The 13,422-nt window shown below is 40.1% G+C and overlaps 1 protein-coding gene across 4 annotated transcripts in view; it reads left to right on the top strand.

The window, feature by feature from the left end:
• The first annotated feature begins 443 nt into the window (after positions 1–443).
• Positions 444–13,422, top strand: part of sts (steroid sulfatase (microsomal), isozyme S) — a 55,845-nt gene continuing 42,866 nt past the window's right edge. For 3 of the 4 annotated variants that reach the window (XM_063466727.1, XM_063466725.1, XM_063466728.1), the window contains exons 1-3: positions 444–592; positions 1,892–1,949; positions 8,320–8,492. In XM_063466727.1, the coding sequence (XP_063322797.1) occupies positions 8,338–8,492 (155 nt within the window). In that variant the 5' untranslated portion in view covers positions 444–592; positions 1,892–1,949; positions 8,320–8,337. Of the gene's footprint in view, positions 593–1,891; positions 1,950–4,632; positions 4,797–8,319; positions 8,493–13,422 lie in introns of those variants that run through there. The other variant, XM_063466726.1, reaches the window with a different exon arrangement.

The following is a 13,422-nucleotide window of genomic DNA, read 5'->3' as shown; positions in this document are numbered from 1 at the left end:
AAGGGTGCTACATAAACACTTCATTTTCTTTGTACCATCTCTGTGTGTAGGTTTGAGACAGTGGTGCTGTCAGTGACACTTCTGAAAGAAAGAAAAGTACAATAAATAATCACTGAGGTGGTGAAACAAGACAGAATCATAATCACGTTCTTGAATGACGAAAAAGTGGAAGGGCTAAAAAGTGGCCTGATTCATGACTCATATCGGTCACATATTGGCCAGTAGTTTGTACTGTGAGCAGCAGTGTAACCCTGAGCTGAGCATCAAAGACAGGCGGTGCAGGCTTAGTCAAATATGATGGGCGAATTTTTATTTCATTTTTCTCCATTGTTTTCCTTGGTCTGACTGTGGAGTTTTGTTTTGAAATTCATGACAGGAAGTACTTCTATTTACTAAAGCTAAACGGAAAAACAGAGTAGCCCCCACTTCTCGCGTGATTCTGGGTTCACAGCAGGAGCTCAAACAACTTTGCAAGATTTGAGTAGCGCAGAAATTTGGGAGAAGCGTCCTACAGAGCGACAGTACAGCCTGCGCTCCGTGTCACCGTCTGTCACTCAGCACACCAACAGAATTCATGTTTCTTTGTTTTTGGGTGAGTAACACTTCTGTCTGTCTGCAGGAGCAAATGTGCTGAATACTTGTGACCTCTGTTCATTTATCTGCAGGTTAGAAGTAAAACTCAAAAGCAAAAGTTATTTGCTACTAAAACTCCTCTGTTAGAGGATGGAGACCAGTAACAACAACAATAACAATAAATAACAATAATACATTTATAGCAGTTTGGATAAAGCCACACATTAAAGATAAATGTTCCAGCATGCAGACACACAGTCCTGTCGCTTTTCCTGAACACTGACTGAGGAAAGGACGGTGCTCTGACAACTCCAACAACCTTACGTGACGCGTGATGTAGCGCGCTCGCCGTGTTGAAACTACAGTATGGAGAAGATGGGTGACAGCACGCGCATGGAATAGAATAGAATAGAATAGAATAGACCTTTGTTGTCATTGAACATGTGCAAACGAAATTGTAGAAATCATCTTGCTTCACCAACGTGTTCTTACCCTGTTGATCTTTGCGGGTTGCTTGGATAAGAAAAAACAATATTATTGATCATTTTTAGAATAAAGCCGAAATTTCGAGATTTTTAAGGAATGGTAGATGTTTTTAAAACTTTTGCATAATTGGCACTTAAGCTGTGAGCGCAGTGCCAAAACTCTCTGTCCTAAATCACTCGGTCCGCAGGGTGAGGAAGTGAGGTGTGACGAGCTTCTTTTTCGAAGCAGTGTGCACACAGCAAGCTGAAGAATCTGTAACGAATACAAGTCCTATCAATGAATGCGTGTTAGTGCGTTAGATTAATCTCCATGTGATAATGTGCTACATAGTAACTGGAACGTCTCCCGATCTGATGACAAATAATGTTAGGTCTTCTTTCACACACATTGCAGTTTGTAATAATAAACAGTGGCCAGAGATTTCCATCAAAACCATATTGATTTCCCTTCAGGCTCCTCCTTTGAACTGCCTCACTGTTTTAAGAGGCAAACGTGCGTGAAGCCTGAGCTTACACTTATTTTGGATAGGACTAGACTCTCCCTGCTCAGGGTTGCGGTTTTTTGAGCCACTAATTTTTGCTGCTCTTGGCAGAATGCGAGTTATTACTGCAAACTGACTGCATCATAATATATAAATTATAGCACACCATTAGTAGATCATGGCCTATAGCCTATAAAATCAATTACATGTTATTTTAAGATAAGATAAGATACCTTTATTAATCCCACGAGTGGGAAATTTTTGTTAATATTTAAATATTATATGTAAATGTCCTAATTACTTATTTAACTGCTTTGATCCAGTGGAATGTCTTTCTTCCTCCTTGTTTAGGATTTCTGTGACTGCAGTAAAATTCCCTCCATCCATCACTTACCCCACGAGACCTGAGGTAAAAATTAATTTATGATAATCAAACATTTCTCACTAATTGAACTGAATGCAAATATGCATTTATAATGAACATTTACATGATCTGCATGACTTTGTTTATTATGTTGTTGTTTTCATGAATGACCGGAGGGTCTGTCCCAGTGAATTATGGGACAGCATTTTCTCCTCTCTATTAAGAAAAGATGGCCCACACTGTTCCAAAAAATAGTAATGTCAAAGTATCTTACTGTATATTTTACAGTTTTGTACTGTCTTTCTAGAATATCATTACATTTACATAAGTAGACTGTGATTTTACATGTCAAAGGTAAAATAACATAACATCACTGTAAATATAGTAAAACACAATTTACTTGTTTTTTAAATATTTTTTTTGTACATATGCATATTTAGATTGTAAAAATACTAGAGATGGCACGATACCACTTTTTTATGTCCGATACCGATACCGATATCATAAATTTAGATATCTGCCGATACCGATATGAATCCGATATAATGTGTTTTTTAATCAATAAAACTGTTTTTTTTAATATCTTGCTGCTTTTTGTATAAGTTCATACTCAAGTTAACCCCCCAAAACAGTAAAGCTATTCTGTTATACCTGTATGCAAAAAATACACTGCACCCAAAATATTTCATAGTTCAGCAAAACTGATCAATCTAATAAACTTAAACCTGCACCATCCTCCCTATTCTGGTATTTTAAAGAGTAAGCTACCTAACCAATAGGGTTCTAAAACTCCTAGCAAAAAAAAAAAAAAAAAAAAAAAGGGAACCACCCACCCTCCGCCTCATGATGCTTAATTGACGTAATCAACTTTAATTTGATGCAGGGTGAAAAAAAATGCACAGAAATTAATTATTTTTCAAGAATAATTAAATAGATTCAACATCTTTCTTCTACAGAATTGCAGACTGCACAGATGGTACCTTCCCAAAGGAAAAAGTACTATAGCTTACTAGGGTATATTAGACTTAATAGTTACTATATGCAGTAATGGACTTCTATACATTTTACATCAGATTAAAACTTTGGGTGTAAGATTCAGATAAATATTTATTAAAGGCTAGACATTTTAAATGAGAATAAGAAAGAAAAGTATGTCTTTGTGCCCCCTTTTCCCTGTTAATGCCCTATCGGCCCCCCTGGCTAAACTTTGCTAGATCTGCCCCTGCACAGTTACCAGCCGTCAGCTACGTAGAAAAGGATCCTGGTCTAGAAAGTAATATTAAATAAGTTCTTTTTTTTTTTTTTCTTTTTTTTTTTTAAAACCTGTCCCGTTTGGTTCTTTTGCCATCAGAATTATTGTCTAAAGGCGAAGAAAGATGCCCAACGGATTTACTTTACCAAATGGACCATCCCAGCCTTGCCGTAATGGTCCATTTGATTTACCTTTTATTGTTTATTTTATTTTATTTTATTTTTTTTACTTGCTAAATACGGGACAGGGGAAAAGAAAAGGGAGAAAGAAAGAGGGGGGAAAAAACAAAACAAACAAACAAAAAAAAAAAACCTGAGAAGAGGGACGGGGATAAAGGGCAAAAAACAAAAACCAACAAAATAAGCAGACAAAAAATACATATATCGATCACCTGGATCACCTGTTGAGAAAGAAAAAAGAAAACAAGCAGAAGAAAACAAGAGTAATAGAATAAACAACATCACAATGATATATGGGAATATAACACTAAATACTTAATATTAAACATTATTGTGCAGCACGTAAGATCGACAGCGCACAGTGTGCTTTGAGGTAGGAGCCAAAAAGGGTGTAGTTTGTGTGTGTGATCACCTGTGTGTACACCTGTGAGCATGAGCGCGCTTGTATTTAAAAGGTTCCTTAATGTAATGATCTCCTAGAGGGTGTGGGGGGCCACAGTCCCATCCACCAGGGCATGAAGCAGGTATGGAGGAGATCAAAACTCCAGACATCCAGAGGCCCCCAGAACACAAGAGACCAAGGAAGACCAACAGAGGGGCAGCCGCGCCACTGTCCCAGAAAGAGCTGAGGAGAGTCCCAGATGAGGGATCACTCAGCAGCCGCGGAGCAGAAGCCAGGGGGGGTGGCAGTGACGTGCCCGTGAGCTCCGCCGGCAGCCAGCTGTGCCTGAGTGACCGAGCCCCAGGCCGAGAGGCCGAGGGCACCCCACCCCCGAAGTGGCCCGAGCGAGCCCCAGGTTCCAGGCCCGGATAAGCAGCCACCAAGGAGTGAGCCGGTGTGTACCCGGACGCCCACCCCCGGACACAAAGAACCACCAACGCATCGATGTCTGAGGGCGTCTGCCACCGGCAGGGGAAGTGGTGGGGGGAGATAGGCCTCCAAACCTTGGAGGGCCTGAGATGTCCCCAGAGAGGTGGCGTCTGATACCCAACCTGACATATAGACACAGACATACAGGCACACTCAAATACAAACATCCATTCCCACCCTCATGCTCTCATGGGCAATTACTCCACACTCAACCAACGTGGAGACAGACATAAAGAGACGCTGTACACACAATCACACTCCCCAAGCGTACTCTAAGAACCGGGTCTAGGTACCCTTGCCCCTGGAGGGGGAAACTGCACCCAGACCCAGGTGGTGTTACCCTTTTCCCTGCAGTGGGGAGAAGCAGACTGCCCCGACTCCGCAGCAGCAGGGAGGCCCCACACACCAGACCCCAGTCGGACGGCCAACTCCTCCTCCTAGCCCCCCCGCTCCAGCAGGCCGCAGAGACCGGGGGTGTGAGAAGACTCCAAACCTCCCTCTACCCGCTCATATGTAGTGTTGATGTATGTGTGTTCTAAGGTGCAATTAAAACCCAGGAGGGCATGGAGCTACCTGCCAGAGAGCAGCAAGTAAGCGCATAGCCCCTCCTGATAGCCCTCAATGTCTACGTGTATTTAAAATTGATATTAAATACATTCTAACAACAGCTTATCAAGCTTAAACGTGCTGCTGTTGTTCAGCCGCTGGTTTCCTCTTTCTGGTGCAAAGTGGGCCAAAAACAAAGAAGAGAGACGGACTCGCGACAGAAAAGCCGATCAGCTGATCATTAATCAGTTTCATGATTGAAGTAGCAGCAGGAGAGGGAGGGAGAGAGAAGAGGCAGTGGCTCCATATATCGGTTGTTAAGCTTAACGTGGGAACGCTTTACAAACATTCAGAGATGAACTTACACATTTGCTTTACTTCTCTCTGGGATAACTTCCTCGGAGATGAAATGCCCTAGTGAGGCTACAAATAAACACAGCCGCTCTATCACGTGACGCATACTGCTGTGACGTGCTACGGTTATGAGCCGAGTTACGCCATGTCGCAAGTTTTGTGAGGTGCTTTTTTGATATTTAATGGATCGGATTACATTTTTTATTTCTCTCCGATATCCGATCCAGTAATTTACGTCAGTATCGGACCCATACCGATACGTAATATCGGATCGGTCCATCTCTAAAAAATACATTCAGAAATGTATCATAATTTCACAAATATTTGTCTGTTATGTGAGAGAATGATCTGTTAAATTCAAATGTAATACTATGGAAAAATATATAAAATGATCGAAAATTAATGAGAATAATCAATAATTAAAGGAGTATTTGAATTATAATTTTGCTGAAAATTTCATGTCATCTAGGTCTGATTCAATAATTCAGAGGTAACAAGTGAAAATATAATTAATAGGAATAAAAACTAAAAAAAAAATATAAAACATTGCACAGCCACGTTGTGCTAATTATATATTTTAAAAAATAAATGTAGAGGTAGGAATTGCAATTAATATAAATCTCAAAGTATTCACAACATTCCTGAACAGAAATAGGCCTCTGCACCTGGGGTGAGGGCGTGGCCATGAAAACAATGTGACATGCCATTGGATGGTGGGACACATAATAACATGACACTAAGCATCGGCCAATGAATGTGAACTAACAACCACAAGGTCGCGGGTATGGCTGCACTGTAGGAAAAAATCCTAATATAAAAGTATTTTACTGTGCATTTTACAGTTTTGTTCTGTTCTTCTAGAATATCATTAAAGTTATGTAAATAGACTGTGACTTCACATTTCAAATGTAAATTAACGTTAAATCACTGTAATGTAATGAAACATAATTTTCATGATTATTAAATGTATCTGTCTGTACATATGCATATTTAGATTGTTAAAATACATTCACAAATGTATCATGATTTCACAAATATCTGTCCGTTATTTGAAAGATTGAACTGTTGAATTCAAATGTAATGCTATGGAAAAGTATATAACATGATTCCTATAAGCTTGTGTTACATCACATAAGTATTATGATCATTGCTAGTTAGGGCGATCGTGGCTCAAGAGTTGGCAGTTCGCCTTGTGAGCAGAAGGTTGCCGGTTCGAGCTCCGGCTCAGACACTCTCCGTCGTTGTGTCTGTGGTCAAGACTCTTCACCTACCGCCTGCTGGTGATGGCCAGAGGGGCCGATGGTGCGATATGGCAGCCTCGCCTCTGTCAGTCTGTCCCAGGGCATGCAATCCATTATTATTTATACCAACTGTTAACTGTATATTTCTGTACATTTAAGTATTATGAGTCATATTGCCACATTCATTGACCTTGTTTATAGGTAATTTCATTGTTTGATCACGTTAAAATGTTCCTAATTTAATGTCTAAAAGCACTTGGAAAAGGCAGAATCCCATGTAAAATTAGCGCAACAAACTCCATTTTCATTACTGAAAATAACCGTATTTTTATGAGAAAGTTATTTTCTGTTATTTTACGGTCGTATTTTGGCGCCCCAGCTGCCGGAATATTACTGTTTTTTTAGGATTTGTTTTTTTCTCCCTATTTATAGATAATTTCATTGTTTAATCACATTAACATGTTCCTAATTTAATGTTTAAAATCACTTGAAAAGGCAAGATCCCATGTAAAATTAGCGCAACAAACTGTATTGTCATTACTGTAAATAACCGTATTTTTATGAGAAAGTTATTTTCTGTTATTTTACGGTAGTATTTTGGCGCCCCTGGACCATTGGGACTCATGGCGTTACACTCATTCCTGCATATACACTTCCACATCCACATTACATGTGAATTATAATCAAAATAACAGGTGGAAGATTAAGAAAAAATGAACATACAAAAATGAGTTTTAAACAGTTCTGTTAAACAAACCACTGATTCATTCGACCTAATCGACTGATTTTTGAAATAAGCTGCAGTTATAAGGTGCCAGTTTTTAGAGTTATGGTAATCGAGACCAGGAAAAATTAAAGTTTGGTGGAACTAAGAGTTCCAAATGACTAGAAACCATTAAATGTTTCATTTTTGCAACGTTTCAGATTAAATACATAAGATTGGAAAAGCTTTGATATGTGAGATTCCTGTTTAGTAGGATAGGATATGTAATGAAAATAGAATTGGTCCAAGGATTGAGCCCTGAGGGACTTCATTTAAATTTATACGTACATTTCAGAATTCGTATTATTATGAATATGTCTCTTGGTTAAGTCTGATGAGAACCATTTGAGAGCTGTGTCACAGACACAGTTCATCAATCAGAATGGCATGATCAATGGTGTCACCTGCTGCAGGTCAAGTAGGAATGAAATCAAATATTTCCCAAGTGCATAAGAATGTCATTAGTAATTGTTAGTAATGCTGTTTTCAGTTTTGTCAATAATCAAAAGTCATTTCATATTTTCTACCTTCAGTGTTTGAATGTTTATTTTTACCTTCATGTGACCAGAGACCTCTTCACAGCGGTCACCACAGTAGGAACAGTGGCCGCAGTCTTGAAGTCTGACTACTCATTACTGATTTTGTTACCTGTTAGGCTGTGGCTGCTTTAAGTGTGGGGACACCATTTCCACCATGGTTTATAGGCACTGATCCAGACAGTTCAAGTTTCCCGTGTTTCAAAAATTAAGGGACTAAGCGTGTAAACGTAAACAAGTAACAAAAATATAATGTAAAGCAGTAAAAGGAGTTAGTAGCTTTTTCTCAGCTTTAATGCTGCCTAATATGCCTGTAACAGTCTTCATTGAATCATAACCAGTTTGTAATATTCATGATTAAAAACACTAGAAGAAGACATGAGTACAGTCCTTGGTTAATGCTGATGAGCCGTGTCAGCAGCAAAGTGTAATTTGTTCTTATGTCTTTGCTCGACCACTTCACCACGTTTTGTGAAATGTTTGTGAAAATGGTACTCTAGCGTCAAAGCTATGGTTCACTATGGTCAGTTAAATTATATTCATTGGTAACTGACAGTGACTGACGGATGCTTCAGAATCATTGGTGGGAAACTCCAGAACTACTGGCTGTAATACAGGTATCTGTCAGTGTATCTTTACACTACAATAACATGTGGTTTGATTTTTCCTCCAGTGTTTCTGTTCTGACAACATGAAGTCCATGTGGCCACTTTCCTCTCTGTTGCTGCTGCTCTTAGAGGTGAACAGTGTTTCTCTTCAGGAGACCAACAGGCCTAATTTTGTCCTGATAATGGTGGATGACCTGGGAATTGGAGACCTCGGCTGTTATGGCAATAACTCACTGAGGTAAAAACATGTTGCTTCTCACTGACGCTGGTGAAGCTTAAGTGTAAATTGGCTACTGGTTTTTAGAGAGGTGATTGGCAGAAATGGGGGGAACTTGTAATTCTTCAAGCTGCTACTCCCAGAACTCTTTCATTTTACCTCCTGTTATTGTAGGCCGTTTTGTTCCCATACTGGAGTGAATATCTTTGATTGTGGCTCTGTTGATTGCTTCACAGTTGTCCAGGGGGTTAGACTACTGAATCTGTAGATAAACAGGGCAGCAGGCTGCAGAGAGGGTAGAAGAGCACAACATGTTCCTCTGATATTTTGGATATACACTACAGGAATCCCAGTAGAAGAGAGAGGACTCACAAAAGACTTGGCCTACTTCTGTGAGAGTAACTGACACAGGGGTAATATTTCTGAGGCTGACACATCAATAAATGTAGTGTCTACGTTTCGGGTCAAAGGTTTTGCTTGTCTTATGATAATGTAGCTGATGACAGCACAGTGCTATAAAAATATGTAGGAAAAGGCAGAGGTGCAAGGCATCCAAAGCCAAGTGTGTTTTAACAAAGCCAATCTAATCTGTAGTTTGGGAGCTGTTTGAAAACTCTTTGACACTTGCATGGCATAAAGGATGAGCGAGAGCATCAAAGGAATGAATAAGTAATAAGTAATTCAGGCATTACTCACAAAATTAATAAAGGAATGCATGATATGTAATATCAGCCACAGTATCACTACTTCTACTTTTGATTCACTGAAGGTGAAACCTACATACTTTAAAACAGGGGTATTCAATTAAAATTCAGTGAGGTCCAGTTAGGGGAAAATATCCTCAAACAAAGTCCAGAAGACCATAAAGTTCCACATGGATCATAATTCACAGTTTCTTTTATTTTCCCATGTGCTCTGAATAAATGATTTGATTGGCTGAGTAGCGTCACGTGAGATAAGTTACAATGCATGTGACTCGTCTGTGTTTCCTGTGTATATAGACTGACTGCCGTAAAGACAAAGGAAAAGGCTGTGCAGATTAAAATCTAGTAATAGATCTGGGTCCAGATCTGGACCATGGTCCACCTCTTGGTGACCAAGGCTTTATTCAGTTGGTTGTAACTTTTACATATGCTCATCAACTAGTTTATTGGGTACATCTGTTCAGCTGCTAGTATAGTATAGTATACGGATGTTTCTGTATACTATGCTGACCACTTGGTTATGGCGTTCTGTGTTTGCTCTGCCTGCTAGCATCTTGCACCAGGCCTGTGCAGGACAGCAGTGGGGACAGCGCATCTCCTTGGTAGATCCCACACTTGATGGTGACTTGTGCTATTGGCTTGAAGTTAGTCTCTAGTGTTGTCCGCCACCTCCCCATGGAGTTCCTGATGAAGGCTCTTAGGGTCCTGTTGATCTTCTAGCCATTCGGCTGGTCCTGGCTCAGCTTTGGCGCCTGGTGAGCTCATCACTGGACCCACTTCAGTTTGCCTACCAGCCTGGCATCGGAGCGGATGATGCCGTCATCCACCTCGTGCATCGTTCCCTCGCTCACCTGGAGACCGCTGGGAGCACTGTGAGAATCATGTTCTTTGATTTCTCCAGTGCCTTTAACACCATTCTGCCCATGGTCCTGAAGGACAAGCTGGAGAACTCAGGAGTGGACCATCACCTCACAGCATGGATACTGGACTACCTCCCTGACCGACCACAGTATGTGAGAACTCAGGGCTGTGTGTCGGACAGGGTCGTCTGCAGTACGGGGGCCCCACAGGGAACGGTTCTGGCTCCGTTCCTCTTCACCATCTACACTGCAGACTTCTCCCACAGCTCCACCCAGTGCTTCCTGCAGAAGTTCTCTGATGACTCTGCTATAGTCGGCCTCATCACTGATGGGGACGACAGGGGGTACAGAGAACTGACCCAAGAGTTTGTGGACTGGTGCCAGAAGAACTACCTCCAGAGAGGCATTATCTTCACTAAAGCATCTTTTGGCTAAATTAAATTACACTGAACTACTAATGGCTGGAGATTTGAACTGGGACTGGCTAAATGCAACTTCTGGTGAATTTAAAGAATTTTGCGATTCAATTAATCTTACCCAGCTAGTCTATCTTCCTACCAGGCCAAATCTTAAATGCCCTGAAAAGTCCACATTAATTGATTTGGTTTTAACAAATGTACCTCATAAATTCTCTTCGCTTGGTGTCTTCTGTAATGACCTAAGTGATCACTGTGTTGTTGCTGTTTGTAGAAATGCTAAAATTCCAAAATGTAAGCCGCGCATAGTGTGTAAAAGGAATCTTAAACAATTCAATGAACAGGCTTTTCATCATGATTTGTCAGTAGTTAATTGGGAAAAAATCGGACTATTACCAGATGTAGAGTTAACCTGGACATATTTTAAGGAAAGTTTTATGGAAATTGTTAATAAACATGCCCCCTTACGGAAAGTTAGAATTAAAGGCCGAGAAAATCCCTGGTTCTCGCAGACACTCGCAGATAACATACACAAGCGTAATAGAGCATGGGACAAGGCGAGGCAAACAGATACTACCACTGATTGGTCTGTTTTCAAACAGCTTAGAAATAAATGCACTTCTCTTATTAAAAAGGCCAAATCCGAATACTTTTTGTCTGTCACCACTGAGAATCTCAACGATCCACAGAAATTTTGGAAAGTAATCAAGTCTTTTTCTGCCAATAAAATGACTCAAACCTTTCCTAAATTTGTTGTAAAAGATTCAGTCTCAATTAATGATAAAACTGAAATTTTGAATTGCTTTAATGAGCACTTTTTATCAGTGGGTTCCTTGTTTGATTCTGCAGAAACTTTTTTAACAAATTCTTGCCCAGAATTCTCTATGTTTTCTGGAGACCGTTTTAACTTTGTACCTTTTAGTGTTTATGAAGTGCATAAAGCTTTAAAGGCTTTGGATCACAGAAAACCTCCTGGTCCAGACTTGATGGAACCTTATTTTCTGAAGTTGGCAGCGGATTATATTGCAGAACCACTTTCAATTCTATTTAATTTTTCAATTAAAACCAAAGAAATTCCATCGGTTTGGAAATCAGCTTTTGTCCTGCCTTTATTGAAAGGAGGTGATCCATCGGTGTTGACTAATTATAGGCCAATATCAAATTTGTGTGTTTTATCCAAAATCATGGAATCTCTAGTTTGTGACCAGTTGAAGGAGTTTTTGTACTCTAATGATATTGTTTCTAAATTTCAGTCAGGTTTCAGGAAAAAACACAGTACTAACACTGCCACTATGAAAGTGATAAATGATATTATTATGGCACTTGATAAGAAATTGTACTGTGCGTCACTCTTTATTGACCTCTCAAAAGCTTTTGACACTGTTGATCATGCTGTCCTAAAAAACAGACTGCTCAGCCTTGGATTGTCAGAACATGCAATAGCGTGGTTCTCAAATTATCTGAATAATAGAACCCAGTGCATTAAACTTGAAGGTCTTTGTTCTGAATTTGTTGCTGTCCACAAGGGGGTGCCACAGGGCTCAGTTTTGGGTCCCCTTCTGTTTCTTTTATATATCAATGACTTGGGTCAAAATGTCTCAGACACAAATTTGCATTTTTATGCTGACGATACAGTTATTTACTGTTATGGATCATCTCTTACTCAGGCCATTGAAACCTTACAGAAAGCCTTTGTTGCTTTCCAGCATTCACTTATCCAGCTAAAATTAGTTCTCAATGCTGATAAGACTAAGCTAATGTTGTTTTCTAAGTCAAAGAAGGTCCCAGAGCCTATTCCAGTGGTGTCCACCCTTGAAGGAAATGTCATAGAGATAGTTCATGAATATAAATACCTTGGTGTCTGGATAGATGACTCCTTTACCTTTAAACCACATATAGAGAGACTTGTAAAGAAACTGAGGCTGAAACTTCGTTTTTTTTTCCGTAATAAACAGTGTTTTTCTTTTGCAGTAAAAAAACGTCTTGTCACTGCAACCTTTTTATCTGTGTTAGATTATGGTGACATTCTGTATATGAACGCTTCTTCTTCATGCCTTCTAATGTTGGACACGGTGTATCATGCTTCCTTGAGGTTTATCACCAATTGTAGATATTTGACCCATCATTGTGACTTGTACTTAAGAGTAAATTGGCCTTCTTTGGCCATTAGAAGACAGGGGCATTGGTACACTTTTATTTACAAAGCTATGCTTGGATTGCTGCCTCCTTATATTTGTACTTTGGTCACAAGGAAAAATAGTGGTTCTTACTCCTTGCGTTCAAATGATCAGCTGCTGCTGTCTGTTCCCCTTGTCCGCACAGAGTTGGGTAAGAAAGCCTTTGTCCACTCTGCGCCTTTTTCGTGGAACCTGTTACAGAAAGACTGGAAACTGACTGAACTGTTGTCTTTAAATGTTTTTAAAACTAAACTCAAAGGCCTACAGACTGCCTCAATAATGTGTAATTGTTTTGTGTAATTTTTAATCTTGTTTGTTTGTATGTATTTGTTTGGAAATGTGCTGCCTCTTGGCCAGGACTCCCTTGAAAAAGAGGTTTTTAATCTCAATGGGACATTCCTGGTTAAATAAAGGTTAAATAAAAAAAAAACAAAAAACCTCCAGACCAGCACTAGTAAAACCAAGTAACTGGTGGTAGACTTCCGCAGGCACAAACATCCTCCACTGCAACCACTGAACATCCAAGGTATGGACATTGAGGCTGTGGACAGCTACAGGTACCTTGGTGTTCATCTGAACAACAAACTGGACTGGACTCATAACTCAGACTCCCTCTACAGGAAAGGGCAGAGCAGGCTGTACCTGCTGCGGAGACTCAGGTCTTTCGGAGTGGAAGGCCCACTCCTGAAGACCTTCTATGACTCTGTGGTGGCCTCAGCCATCTTTTATGGTGTGGTCTGCTGGGGCAGCAGCATCTCTACCGGGGACAGGAAGAGACTGAACAGGCTGATCCA

Source organism: Pelmatolapia mariae, linkage group LG23 (assembly GCF_036321145.2).
Source record: "Pelmatolapia mariae isolate MD_Pm_ZW linkage group LG23, Pm_UMD_F_2, whole genome shotgun sequence".
Lineage (NCBI taxonomy): Eukaryota > Metazoa > Chordata > Actinopteri > Cichliformes > Cichlidae > Pelmatolapia > Pelmatolapia mariae.
The sequence above is the reverse complement of the archived record's forward strand: the minus strand, read 5'-3'. Positions and strand labels throughout refer to the sequence as shown.